Source organism: Onychostruthus taczanowskii, unplaced genomic scaffold, assembly GCF_017590055.1.
Source record: "Onychostruthus taczanowskii isolate IOZ18803 unplaced genomic scaffold, ASM1759005v1 scaffold30, whole genome shotgun sequence".
In the NCBI taxonomy this organism is placed as follows: domain Eukaryota; kingdom Metazoa; phylum Chordata; class Aves; order Passeriformes; family Passeridae; genus Onychostruthus; species Onychostruthus taczanowskii.
In genome coordinates, this window is record NW_024500350.1 from 8,466,934 (window position 1) to 8,479,747 (window position 12,814).

The 12,814-nt window shown below is 57.9% G+C and overlaps 1 protein-coding gene across 1 annotated transcript; it reads right to left on the reverse strand.

The window, feature by feature from the left end:
• Positions 1-3,165: 3,165 nt before the first annotated feature.
• ENPP7 (ectonucleotide pyrophosphatase/phosphodiesterase 7) lies at positions 3,166-8,103 on the reverse strand. The gene is made up of 5 exons (XM_041409303.1): positions 7,857-8,103; positions 6,094-6,239; positions 4,711-5,331; positions 3,911-4,126; positions 3,166-3,252 (listed from the first exon to the last, which is right to left on the reverse strand). The coding sequence occupies exons 1-5, from the start codon at positions 8,101-8,103 to the stop codon at positions 3,166-3,168; spliced, it is 1,317 nt and encodes a 438-aa protein (XP_041265237.1).
• Positions 8,104-12,814: the final 4,711 nt, after the last annotated feature.

Genomic DNA, 12,814 nt, shown 5'->3' on the forward strand with positions numbered 1-12,814 from the left:
GGATCCCTCTCCCGGGCAGCCGCCGGGGCACCGCATGGCCCCGGGGCAGCGTCCGGTGCTGGGCGGGGGGCTGGTGGCTGCGGGCGCCGCGGCTTTGGGGAGATGCTCCGGGCCGCGCTTTCACCGTGAGCCGCTTCCCCCGCCGGTGCCGGGAGCTCGGGGGAGCTGAGCGTGGCTCGGGAGCCCTCGGCCGCCGGCTGCCGGTACTGCACGGGACACCGGGACACACCGGGACACCGGTACTGCACCGGGACACTGGGACATTGGGACACCGGTACTGCACCGGCAGGGACACCGGGACATTGCGACACCAGGACATTGGGACGTCGCCATACCGGGACACTGGGACACCAGCAGGGCGGGAGGCAGCGGGACAAGGGTACGGGGGGATGGAGGAACAGGACCAGCTCTTGGGCCAGGGAGGGGATCCCCCAGGTCCCGCGTGCTCAGGAGCCCAGGACTGGGGGATGGTCCGTCCTGGAAATGCGGCTGCAGCACGTACCGTGACCAGCGTGCTGCTTCCAGCCCCCCCGAGTGGGAGCAGCCCCAGCGAGGTGTGTCTGGTGGCAATCCCTGTGACTGGAGGGCAGGGGAAACCCTCCTGCAGGGATGTGTCAGGTTCAGCATTTCTCTAGGATGGTCCCTTCCTCACCATGGATTTTTCTGGCAGAGCTCTGTCTCACCTAAATGTTGCTGGTTGAGTCAGGAGCTCAATTCCTGCTCCCAGCTGAGGGAAGATCAGCTCTCAGATGAGGATTTGTGTCAGGAGATTGGTCACTACAAACTCCATGTTCCCTGTGTGGGTCTGGGAACCAGACTGGGACCAGCCCTATGAGCACTGTGGCGCTCCAGTACTTAAAAGCTTATAAAAAAGGGAGAGTGGCATTTTAAATGGGCAGAGAGTGATAGGACAGGAAAGTGGTTTTAAACTTCCAGAGGAGAAATTTAGGTTAAATGTTAGGAGGAAATTCTTCCCTGTGGGGTGGGCAGGCCCTGGCACAGGGTGCCCAGAGCAGCTGGGGCTGCCCCTGGATCCCTGGCAGTGCCCAAGGCCAGGTTGGACACTGGGGCTTGGCCACCCTGGGACAGTGAAAGGTGTCCCTGCCATGGCAGGGGTGGCCCTGGATGGGCTTGAGGTCCCTTCCAACCAAAACCATTCCATGAGTTTGTGATCCTGCTTGTGCCTGCTGGGCATGAGGACGGTCAGAGCCGGGTACCAGCGGGTTCTGAGCTCTGCAGGCTCTGCCAGGATCTCCAGGGTACCAGCAGAGCTGGCTGCCCCTGCCCGTGGCTGTGCTGACCTGCTGGGGAAGCCCCAAGGTCACCAGCAGGAGAGCTGGGGAGGTTTCTGTGCACACTCTTATCATTTATACCATTTTCAACGGCGTGTACAGCGCTGGCCACGCTCCCCTTTCAGAGCCTCCCTGCTGCTGCTGCTGCCCTGACCCCCACCCCAGCAACGTTTCAAGCCAAACATTTTCTTCCTGTTTTTCTGAGGGCGCGGCTCTTGTTTCATCTCGTTGGGTGAAGCCGATGCAGTGAGAGAGTCTCTATGGCAACAGATGTTTATCGAGCCCCTGAGATGAGGCACAGGGCTGGGGAAAGGCACCACAGCATCTGGGAGGGGTCTGGGGATGCTGGAATGTCACTCTGGGAGGGCTGGAGTGGGGGCTGCAGGGTGGGGGGGTCTTGCTCCCTGTCCCCTGAGTGCCAGCCTGGCTGAAGGACCCTGGGCTGCTTCCTGCAGAGGGAGGTTTGGATTTGTACGGGGGCTTTTACCTCAGCCCTGCTGGGGAGAGGTCCTGGAGCCTGGCACAACCAGCCCAGGCTCTGCCAGCCCCTGGCTCAGGATTCACAGGGCTGTTTGCTGTGAGCTGGGGGGTCCTGGCCCTGGCACTGCCACATTCCCTGTCTCTCCAAAAGACACCAACGCCCCTCCCAGAACTCCCAGGAGCTGACTCGGCTGTAGCTAGGGCAGGTCTCAGCCATGGAGCAGAGCAGCCAGGCCCATCCTGCCTGCAGGTTTGCTGCTCAGGGCTGCACTGGTGGCATTTCCCAGTTTTGGCCACAGCCACAAAGCACAGAAGGACAAGCAGGATGGTGCTGGTCGGGCTCTTGGGGCAGGAGCTGGAAGTGCTGAGTGACTTTGGGACGCTTCCCAGGCTTTGGGGCTCGGGGTGCCACGGCCAGCCCTGCATATGCCCAGCAGGGACAAAGGGAGCTCCGTGTCCTCGGCAGGTCCGGGCTGAGCGGCTCCACCCTGGGTGGGGCCTGGCACCTTTCAGGGGAGGCTCCCAGCACGCTCGGAACACATTTTAATTAGATAAGACCCTCATTATGTATCAGCTGTCTCTGCTCCAAACCCACCCTGGAGCTGTCCTGCCTCCCGCATTTGGGGTGATGCAGACACGGGGTGACCGTGCCAGGGTGGATGGACAGCAGTGCCACCTCCCGCAGCAGTGCATCCCGGTGTCCCCCAAAGCCTGGGAGAGGCATCTCCTCTGGGGACTGAGGCATGCTGGAGGAGCGTGGGTCAGTCATTTAGAGAGGTTTTGCGAATTCTGTCCCATTCCCTGAGCCTGGGACTCAGGTTTTCTGTGAGCCGTGTGTCTTTCCCCATGTGTGCTGGTAGAGTTGCCTGGAGCTTGGGGGCTGCCAGGACAGGAGAGCACGGTGCTGCTGCTGCTTGTTTCAGGTCTCTGCAGCCTGTGTGTGCCAGGGGATTGGATCAGGAGTTACTTGTTCTGGTGGTTCCCTGGACAAATTTGTGCTGTGAGGGAAAAAGACAAACTCTGGTCTGGCAGCCACACAGAGCCACATGCAGAGCCAGGAGCAGTGAAGGATTCACCCCTCGTGGTTGCTCATGGTCCACACCTGGCTGCACACAGAGGAGAGAGGGGACAGGGCAGGGGGCTGTGCCAGGGTCCAAGAGGGTGCCCCCCCTTCTCTTCAGCCCAGCCCATGCCCTGGGTGGTGCCAGTGCTGACCCGGGGCAGGACAAACTCAGAGTCCTGTCTGAGGCGTGAAGCCCCTGCTGCGCCCTGCAGGGAGCGGTTTTGGGGGCTCCACAGAGGAAACCCGGGGAGACCACGCCCAAACGGGGCACGGTTTGCCGGGGTGTTTGTCCCCTCCTGGGGGTCCGTGGGGTCGGGTACCTGACTGCGGTCAGAAAAGTCCTCCCCAGCATCCCAGAAGGACAGCGAGTCCCAGCATCAGCGGCAGCTTCTCGGCGGGGTGGAGAGAGGGACCGGAACCTGCCGTGCCGAGAGCGGGGTGAGTGCCCGCCATGGCCGGTGACTGTCACCTCCTGCCACCCGTTCTGCTCCCTCCACCAGGCCGGGAGCAGCTCCGCCCCGGTGCCACGGTGACCTCTGCCCGGTTACCGAGCGCGGGAGCCAAGCGGCGGAGGGGGCGGCGGGGATGGGGGGGCACGGCCCGGTGCCCGGAGCCGCCGGGCGGTGGCGGGAGCGGCGGCGGCCGCCAGGTGTCGCTGTTCCCGCGGGAATCCTGGCGGAGCGGAGCGCTCCCGGTGCCGCTCCGGTGCCGCTCCTGGTGTCCATTGCCGCCCCCGGTGCCCTCCCGGTGCCTATTGCCGCTCCTGGTGCCCATTGCCGCCCCGGTGCCGCTCCCGGTGCACTCCCGGTGCACTCCCGGTGCCCATTGGCACTTCTGGTGGCTGTTGCTGTTCCTAGTGCCCACTGTCACTGCCTGCTGCCACTCCCCCTGCCCCCCATGACTCCCGCTGCTCACCATTGCTGCCATTGCCATTGCCGTTGTCATTGCCATTGCCATCGCCATTGCCATTGTCATTGCCATTGCCACCATTGCCACCATTGCCATTGCCATCGCCATTGCCATTGCCACCATTGCCATCACCATTGCCATTGCCATTGCCATTGTCTGTGTCTTCTCTCAGCATGGGCTTGGTGGCCTCCAGGGAGCCGTCGTGGGGCTCGGGGGTGATGCCCAGCAGCTCGCAGAGGAGGGCGTAGACATTGACGCTTTCGAAGGGCTCCACCTCCAGCCCCTTCTTGAAGGCCGGTCCCACGGCGCGGAAGATGGTTTTCATGTTCATGGCCTCGTTGTCAAAACCGTGTTCCCCTTTATTGAACTGGACCTTGTATCTCTGGAGGGGAGAGCAGGAATGTGACCACCCCAGCCCTGCTGCCCCCCACACGCCCCACCTCTCTCACCTCCTGCACCGCGCTCTGCAGCTCTGGGCTTTCGTGGTCTGGTCAGTTCCTTTCGGTTTTGGGAGTTGATCTGTTGGTGTTAAACTCTGCAGAATCCAGAAGTGCCTCCAGACATGGTTCTCAAGCAATTACATCCTACAAATTCCCTCCCTAAACGTTGGCACAGCCAAATTTTGTTGTACTGAGGAGCTTCCAGTGGGAAGCTGCCTGCTGCCCTTGATGCTGGGCCTTCCCTTAAGTCAGGCTAGGAAATTCTGCATTGGATATTCTACACTGGATATTCTGCATTGGATATTCTACATTGGATATTCTGCATTCATGCAACTCCTACTCCAAGGTTTCTGGATACTTTCTCTTCTCAACAGCAGAAAAGATCTTTACACAAAGAGCTGAAATTTATATCTGTGTGTATGGAGACCATTTAACACAAAGGCCTAAAGCTGGGAGGGTGCTGGAGTGGGAGGAGTGAGAGGCACATCCCAAAGGACAGCAGGATATGCCTGAGCAGACACCTTACCCCGTGGATCACGTAGCCTGGATCACTGTACAGCAAAAGTGGGGTGATCCGGGAATGGTTGGCGTAGTGGAACCTCTTTGGAAACTCTTCCTTCTTGTAAACATGCAGCTTTGGGTGGGCGTTTTTCAGGACTGAGTACACGTGCTCCAATTTCCCTTCCTTTGGCACCAGGAGTCCATTTGGTCCATAATCTAGGAGTTCGAAGTCAATGTCTTTGAAGGTGAAGTTGCTGACGGTGCGGAGGTGAATCTCGTCGGTTTTCAGGACGGTCTCCATGCCGTGGTCGGATGTGATGATGAGGTTGAGGGCTGACTCCAGGCCGCTTTCCCGGATACGCTGCCTCAAGTAGCCGACGGTTCTGTCCACCTGCTTGATCATGTTTTTCCTCTGTGTGGATTCAGGGCCGAACTTGTGTCCTGAGGAGTCTGGCTCCCCAAAGTAGAGCGTGATGAAGTCGAGGTTGTCCACTGTGAACCACTCCATGACGGTGTCGATGCTCTGCCTCCAGTTGGTTTCGTTGCTGTAGTTGAACAATGCGGGTTCCACCAACTTCTTGTACACTTCTTCTCCTTGGTATTTCGCTTTGGTTCCAGGGAAGTGGATAGAGCCTGTCTTCAAACCCTGTGAGTGGAGGCATTCCATAAACTCACCTGAACTCTGGGCAGCATCCTTCCATCTGTCAGTGCAGCCACCTCCTTACACGATTAGTTCATTCAGTCCCTAATGTCTACTTCTGCCTCTAATGAGGTTTGCTCATTGCCAATTAAAAGTGATTAATTGAAAGCACTGCCCTTGCACCTGGTCCCTTCACTGTGTTTTGACACCAGTTAAAACTTTGGAACCAGTGACCCATTTACACCTTGCATGGGCCCTCCACCTCTTGACCATCAAGACATTAAGGTGTGTTTTATTGAAGTCAGAGGAGCCAATTGTCAGGCAAATGTGGGCAAAGGTCTTGGGCTGGGGTTCATGTCCTGCCTCAAAGCCAGATTCCAGGCCTGCTGGGCTTGCTGCAGTTCCAGGGGAGTGGCCCCTATAGCTGCCACCACCCAGCTGCCCTGGATGTGCCTCGGGCTGTGTGGGGCTCCCTGAGGAACTGGCTGAAGGCTTCTTTAAACAGGAGCAGGATAACCTGCTTTATTGATGTCTTAATAAAGCCAAAATGCATCTATTATTTTTTGCTATTTTTAGTAGAATGTTCATAATTATTCCTGCTAGAGTCTGGGGATTTCAGTTTTTTGCTGGTCTAATTAGCCTGACGTTCATAGGGAGGCTGGGATCTCACGGCCACTAGGGATCCTGGCTTGCCTGTAGCTTTTCCCGGGGGATGGCAGGTTGGATGGGTCTGTGCAGGGTCTGTGTGTGAGGAGGTGCCACACTTGCCTGTCTCTGGGCAGTGATCCAGATGGGGAGGCTGCCGTTGTCCCACCAGCTGCTTATGCCTTGTGTGGTGTAGTAGGGCAGTTTCACGCCTGTTTTGGTGTTGAACCACATGTTATGGATCACCCCGTGGTTCTCCAGGTACTGCCCTATGGGAGAGATGAGAGGAGGGGGTGAGCCAGGCTGTGCTGGGGGGTCTCACCCCCACACTGGTGTAGGGCAGAGGGGACCTTTGGCCTCCCCTTCCTACCCTTGCCCTCTCCCAGCTGGGGTCCCAGGGCAGGGAGGGAGATGCTGGGGGACTGCTGCTTCCCATGTGGGTTAGTTGATGTCTGGTGGGTCTCACCTGGACCCAGCCAGGCACTGGCAACACCTGCAGCGGTTGCTGCCCTCTGGGCACGGGCAGGTTCCCATTATCCTGGCTGTGTCTAACCACATGGTGTTTCACTTTCGCTGTTGCTCGCAGTCTGCGAGGTCAGTGAGCAGAAGTTTCCATTAGAAGGGAGAGATGCACTTTGACTCCTACATTTTGTGCTATTTTTGTTATTCTGGCCCTGAAGACTGCGCAGTCCCTTCTGCACGACATCCCCATCCTCCCTCGTATTGACTCTGCCGCCCTGCTTTTGCCCATCAGCAGATTTCATTAGCATGCTCCACTCTTTCATGCCAAGGTTATTAATTAAAATCTTAAATAAGATTGGCTCCAAAATCGATTCTTCAGGAATTCCCCTGGTGCCCTCCCTCCAGCTTGACAATCTCCTCTCAGCATCCACTCTGTCCTCCTCCTGTAGCCTCTCACTTCCCCACATTACAGATTTTGTGCTAATCTTCATCTTCTCCGTCTTAACTAATGATTTCCCATGTGGCACTGTATCAAATGCACTACTTAAGTCCAGAAAGATTAAATTTAGAGCATCTCCCTTGTTTAAAAAATAATTTATCTTATGAAAGGAGGCTATCGAGTTGGTCTGGTGCTATTTACCTTTGATAAATACAGGTTCAGTTCATGGAATCCCAGAATGGTTTTAGTTGGGAGGGACCTGAAAAACCATCCCATTCCACCTCTCTGCCACGGGCAGGGACACCTTCCACCGGACCAGGGTGACTCCAAGCCCCGTCCAACCTGGCCTTGGACATTTCCAGGGATGGAGAAATCTGTGCCTCACCAACCTCACAGGGAGGAATTTCTTTGTGTCTGGTTTAAATCTACCATTTCTGCATCTCTTGCCTGTCTGCTCTGAAGCTCCATGTGCTGCTGGGTCAGGATGGTCTGGATGCCTCCTGACCTCATATCCTTCTCTGGCACCTAAGCCCTGACCCTGTGTGGTTGTGTTCGAGGGTCTCAGGACAAGGGAAGAAATGAGAATCTTGATTCCATGTTTCAGAAGGCTGATTTATTATTTTATGATGTTATATTAAAATGCTGTACTAAAGCTATACTAAAAAGAATAGAGAAAGGAAAGCATCAGAAGACTAGAAAAGAATGGAATGGAATGAAATCATAACGAAAGCTCATGACTCTCTGAGAGTCCACAAGCTGGACCATGGTTGGTCATTAAGTAGAAACAATGCACATGGACCAATCAAAGATGCACCTGATGCATTCCACAGCAGCAGATAATTATTGGTTTTCTTTTCCTCTGAGGTTTCTCAGCTCCTCGGGAAAAAAAATCCTAGCAAAGGGATTTTTCATGCAATATGACAGTGACAACCCTGCCCTTCCCCAGCACCCGTGCAGCTCCCGTGGCCCCGGCCGGGGCACTCACCGGTCAGCAGCGTGAAGTGGCAGGGGCTGGTGAGGGTGACGAAGGCAGGAGTCATGTACTTGGCCTTCACCCCATCTGCAGCCATGGTGTCCAGGTTGGGGGTGTCCACGTCCTGGTCGTAGTTCCAGCGAAAGCCGTCGAAGGACACCAGGAGGAGTTTGCTGCGGTTGGGCGCCTGCTGCAGCGGGATGCATCTTCCCAAGGACAGGGCAGCAAAGAGCAGCCCCAGTGACAGGAGCATCTTCATGGCCTTGAGCTGGAACAGCCCAGGTGTCCGGAGAGCTCGCATTAATACGTGCAGGATGGGACCAAGTTCAGTCCTTATCTAATCCTGCAGTTGCTGATCGGGTGTGTGGCTTCAGCCAGCATTTGCTATCAGGACAAGTGTTTGTTGTTTGTCTCTCTGCAGTAGATTATCTTAAAGTTCTTTCTGGGTCAAACACCAAATCTGCATCTTCCCTCAGCAGTGGTGGTGCTGTTCTGGTGTGAACGGGGAGGTTCCTGGTGTGGTGGGAGGCTGGGAACCTGCCTCCACAGCCCCCCGTCCCTCTCAGCCCCCCGTGGTGTCCTGTCCCCACTCCTGGCTCTCGGTGCCCTGCTCTGTGCTCAGCAGCTCAGCCTCAGAAGGCAGCTCACACCCCAGGACTGCTTGTCCACCTTGAGATGGAGGCTCCAAGGCTCAGGGAGGGGCTTGGATTTACCCACAGCTTTCCAGTGTGGCTTTGTTGAGCTGCTCACTGGAGAAGGAGGCTCTTCCTTGGATTCTGACCAGGCATCAACCCCCAGAGATGCTCCTGAGGGTGAGCCCAGTTCTGAAGCCCCCGTGTCCCACAGCGCTCTGCAGCTCTCCACGGGTGACCCTCCTCTGCTTGTGCACTGCTGATCTTCGCTGTATCAGCATCCCACCCTATCAATATCTGCTGGTTTATGGCTTCTCTGGGGTTTAATCATTGCTGACGACTCGTTTCTCAGAAAAACGGAGTTTAAGGCTTTTGTAGAGTTATGTAACAGAGGTTGCCTTGGTTCCCTGGGCTCTGAACTCACAACCTTTATGTCTTTGCTGATGTTCCTCTGCTCAGGTTGCAGATTTATTCCTCGGTGCTTTGCTTCCTAACTTTCTGCCACCCTCTCCTCACCAAGCAGAGCTGTCTCCACCTGGTTTTCCCTGCCCTGTCTGGGGTCATTCCTTGATGTTTCTCCCCAAGACTGGGCTGGGTAGATGAGTCTTAGGCACATGGGTTTGTTCTTCCTGTATGGAGTGACAGCCTCTTTGTAGTCCTGAGCATCTCAAGTATTCCCACCTGGACTGATTTGTCAGAGGGCGTTGGTGTGTCTTCCAGTGTGGGTGTTTCCCTGGTGTGACATGGGACAATCCTGCAAGAACACTGCCAGAGCACCAAGGGATCCCAGCAGGGACCTCAGGGCTGACACCAGCTGGGAGTGCAGCCTTGGGCATTTGCAGGCAGTGAAATGCTGGGGTGGATCCTGCCCTGAGCCCCCAGCCCTGCGATCCCAGCCCTGAGCCATCCCTCCTGCTAACGGAGGGCTGGACTAACAGCACCCCAGCTCTGCTGTCTGCCAGCCCACACTGCACTCCCTCAGCTCGGTGTGCCTCTCTGCCAGCCCAGCACCTTCTCTGCCAGCCCAGCACTGATGTTTACTCAAGGAACTGTTTTTTTATCTGCGTGTGTTGCCCTGAGTTCAATACTGTCCTTTAGTGAGGACAGAGCCTCCTGGCAGCACCGAGGGTTTAAAGGGCTCACGATAAAGATGTTATTGCTTGCCAAGCTCAGGGAAAGTCCTAAATATTCAGCTGTTCTGAGGTGGGTCAGCAAGTCCCTGTGCCGCTGCTAACAGCAGGTCCTGATAACGTATCGTGTCCATCGCTCCTCAGGGAGGGAGGAGATGAGCCAGGAGGAAGCACTGCACCAATCTCTGAGGAATGCTGGATGTCAGGAGTGTTTCCAGGCATATTTTGATATCGGTATCTGAGGAGCACGAGGCACAGATAAAGAACATCACCTTTGGCCACCCTGCCTGGGGCTGCTGCGAGCTCCAGCTGAAAGGGCTGATTTTGCACTAACAACGCCCCAGGTGCTGGTTCCGTGTGTGTCTGTGCCCCAGGGGCCGTGGCTGCTCTGGGCCCATCACGTCCTGCTCAGCATCCTCTGGAGCTCCAGCTCCAGGCTGGTGGCACCAATCCTGCATCCTTGGAAACACTGCTGAGTTCCAAGGGCACCACAAGCTGTCAGCCCTGTCCCTGCTGGGGCTGACACTGTCCACCCTGCATTCGTGCACCAGGTAGCTCCATGAAGATTGATGAAGGGGCTACAAATAGAGAACGTGAGCCCAGAGAAATCTCCTGCTCGTGGAACTGTCCTGCTTGGTGTCCCAGCCTGTTCCCAGCCTTTGGAAGAAGTGATGTGCTGAGCACCCCACGGGCAAACCTGCAGCTCCCTGTGGCACGTGGCTGCACGGGCAGTGCTGGGGCAAGCGGCTGCTGAGCACCAAGGAGTGGACAAGCTAAGGGTCAGTGTTACTAAAACCTCTGCTACAGCCTAATGCTGCCCCAGGAGCAGAGCCAGGGATGCTGCAGCATTCCTGAGGGTCTGGGGTGACTCTGGGGGGAGGTGTGGAGCTCTTGGGGATGGGATGCACCTGGGCAGGTGCGTGGTGTGATGGGTGTGCACCAAGGAGCAGGGCAGCGCTGCCAGGGTGTTGGATGGATCCGGGAGCAGCCCTGGTCTTGGCCCAAGCCCTGAAGCAGATGGAGGGAGGAAGGTGCTCCAGCCAAGCTGCTTGGGAGGGCTGGAAAAGAAGAAGGAGGTGGGAAAAGAAGCTTTGAGTGCTGTGGGGGGCTCTTCGGGCAGGAGCTGGCTGCCGGTACCAGCAGGCAGGGATTCGACTCCTACCCCTGAGCTGCAGCCTTGGTGCGCGCGGGAGCCGCTGTGGGGTGTCCCGGCAGCTCTCCAGCGTGGGGATGACTGAAGAGACCCCCGAAATGACCCCTTACTCTCAGCCCCTGCAGTGAAGGGTCGGGCAGTGCCCGCGGGGCCCAGGCGAGGAACTGCTACCTGCCGGGGGGAGCTCGGAGGGACCCCGGGAGGGACCCCGGGAGGGACCCCCGACCCCCCCAGCGCCGCCGGATTGGGCCAGCAGGGGGCGCTGCGGGGCCGCGGCGGGGCGGGCGAGGCCGGAGGGTCTTGGGAGCGGCGGTGCTGGGATGGAGCCGGGATGGAGAGGGGATGAGAGGGGATAGAGCGGGGATGGAGAGGGGATGGGGAAGGGATGGGGAAGGGATGGAGACGGGATGGAGCCGGGATGGAGAAGGGATGGAGCATGGATGGAGAGGGGATGGAGCAGGGATGGAGCCCGTGTCCAGAGCAACAGGAGGGCCGGGAACACCTCCCGGGATCAGGGGTGAGATTTCACCCCGGTGGGAGAAGGGAGCCCTTCCCGGTAGGGATCTCGGGGAGCAGCTGCTTTCCTTCCCCTCCTCGAGCACCGCCCCGGGCTGGAACGCTCTGAGTCAGCTCTGCCCCCGTGCCTGCTCTGCCCTCCCTGAGGATTCTCCTCATGCTGCTCCTCCCTTCTGCCTCGGGGTGATCGGGCTGTGGCCATCGAGCTTCGGCGAGTGTGGGAAGGGAGCAGCGGGGCTCAGGACTGAGGGCGACAGCCTCGGAGCACGGCGCTGCTGTTCGGCACGGGGGTCGGGCTGGCTGGAGGAGCGGGGGTGATGGAGCCCGGGGAGGGTCTCATCTCCAAGCTCGAGTGACTGGCTGCGCTGTCAGAAGCCGAGGTAGTGCCCACTTGCTGTCTGCCTTTCCTAGCACTAAATTTGCTCATGGGCTGAAAATCAAGACTCCCTCTTGAGGAATTCCCGTGCGGGGGCTCAGCCGGGTGGCTCCAGCCAGGGGAACACTGGGGCACCGCTCAAGGCTGCGCAAGCCCTGACTCAGCAGCAGCTCTGCTTACCTGGGCTGGTGCAGCCCCTTCCTTCTCGGGAGGGTGAGCTGTTCCACGCTGAGAGCGAGCTCCTCCCATGCTGGGGTCCTTGGGGAGTGATCTGGCCAGCACTCAAGGTGAGGAAAAAGCAAAAGGATGAGAGCAGGGAGGAAGACTCCGTGTCTCGCTCTCTGCAGCCAAAGCCAAGTGCCGTCCCTGGGTGATGATCAGGGGGTCCGGCCCCATTCCCTGGTCACTGCTACTGAATCTCGTGGTGATTGCCAGGGCTCAGCCTGTGCTCCTCCTTCTGCTCCTCGGTGGGCTCTGAGCCCTGTGGAGCAGAGCAGGGTCAGCCCCGGGCTCTGAGCCCTGTGGAGCAGAGCAGGGTCAGCCCTGGGGCTGCAGCCCGGCTCTGCTCTCTGCCCGGGACCCTTCCTGTGCAGCTTGGTTAATCCCGGCTCTGCTCCCCCCGGCCTGCGGCTCTCGCTCAGCTTCCTTAGCTGATGGCTGTGTCTGCCTCCCATTGATCCCCAGCTGCAGAGCTCATTGATTAACTGCATTTCTTATTACACTTAATGGTGTTTTACTCCTCTCTGTGCTTCCCTCGTGCCAGCTGCTCACCCTGCTCCTGCCGGGTGAATTCCTCTGCCCAGAGAAACGCCGTCCATGCCGGCCATGCTCTCCTCCCCCTGCCACCACCGTGGCTGCCCTTTCTCCTGCTTCCTCCTCGGCCAGGCAGTGCCTCTGCCTGCTCTCTTCCCCTTCTCTGCTCCCTGGGCCCTGCTCCCATGCAGGGCTGATTTTCTTCCAGCGGTTCCTGCAAGTGGCACAGCCCTGCCAGGGTGAGGCACTGCCCAAGGCACTGTGTTCTTCCCTCCCCGACGCCTCCACGCTCCACGTGCTACTGCTCCATGCCTCACCTCTTTTCAACTCTCTTGCATGCATCATTCAAAAGCCATAACATTATTTGGCATAAAATATTTACTTAACTGAGCTTTTTGCAAATACTCCCC

What these genes read in the sequence shown, in the direction of transcription:
- ENPP7 (XM_041409303.1), bottom strand. Translation starts at nt 8,103, where the DNA reads ATGAAGATGCTCCTGTCACTGGGGCTGCTCTTTGCTGCCCTGTCCTTG. An exon ending in CAGGCTACGTGATCCACGGG is followed by an intron (nt 4,127 to 4,710) that starts GTAAGGTGTCTG and finishes TCTCCCCTCCAG; the next exon opens with AGATACAAGGTCCAGTTCAA. An exon ending in CCACCAAGCCCATGCTGAGA is followed by an intron (nt 3,253 to 3,910) that starts GAAGACACAGAC and finishes GGCACGGCAGGT; the next exon opens with TCCGGTCCCTCTCTCCACCC.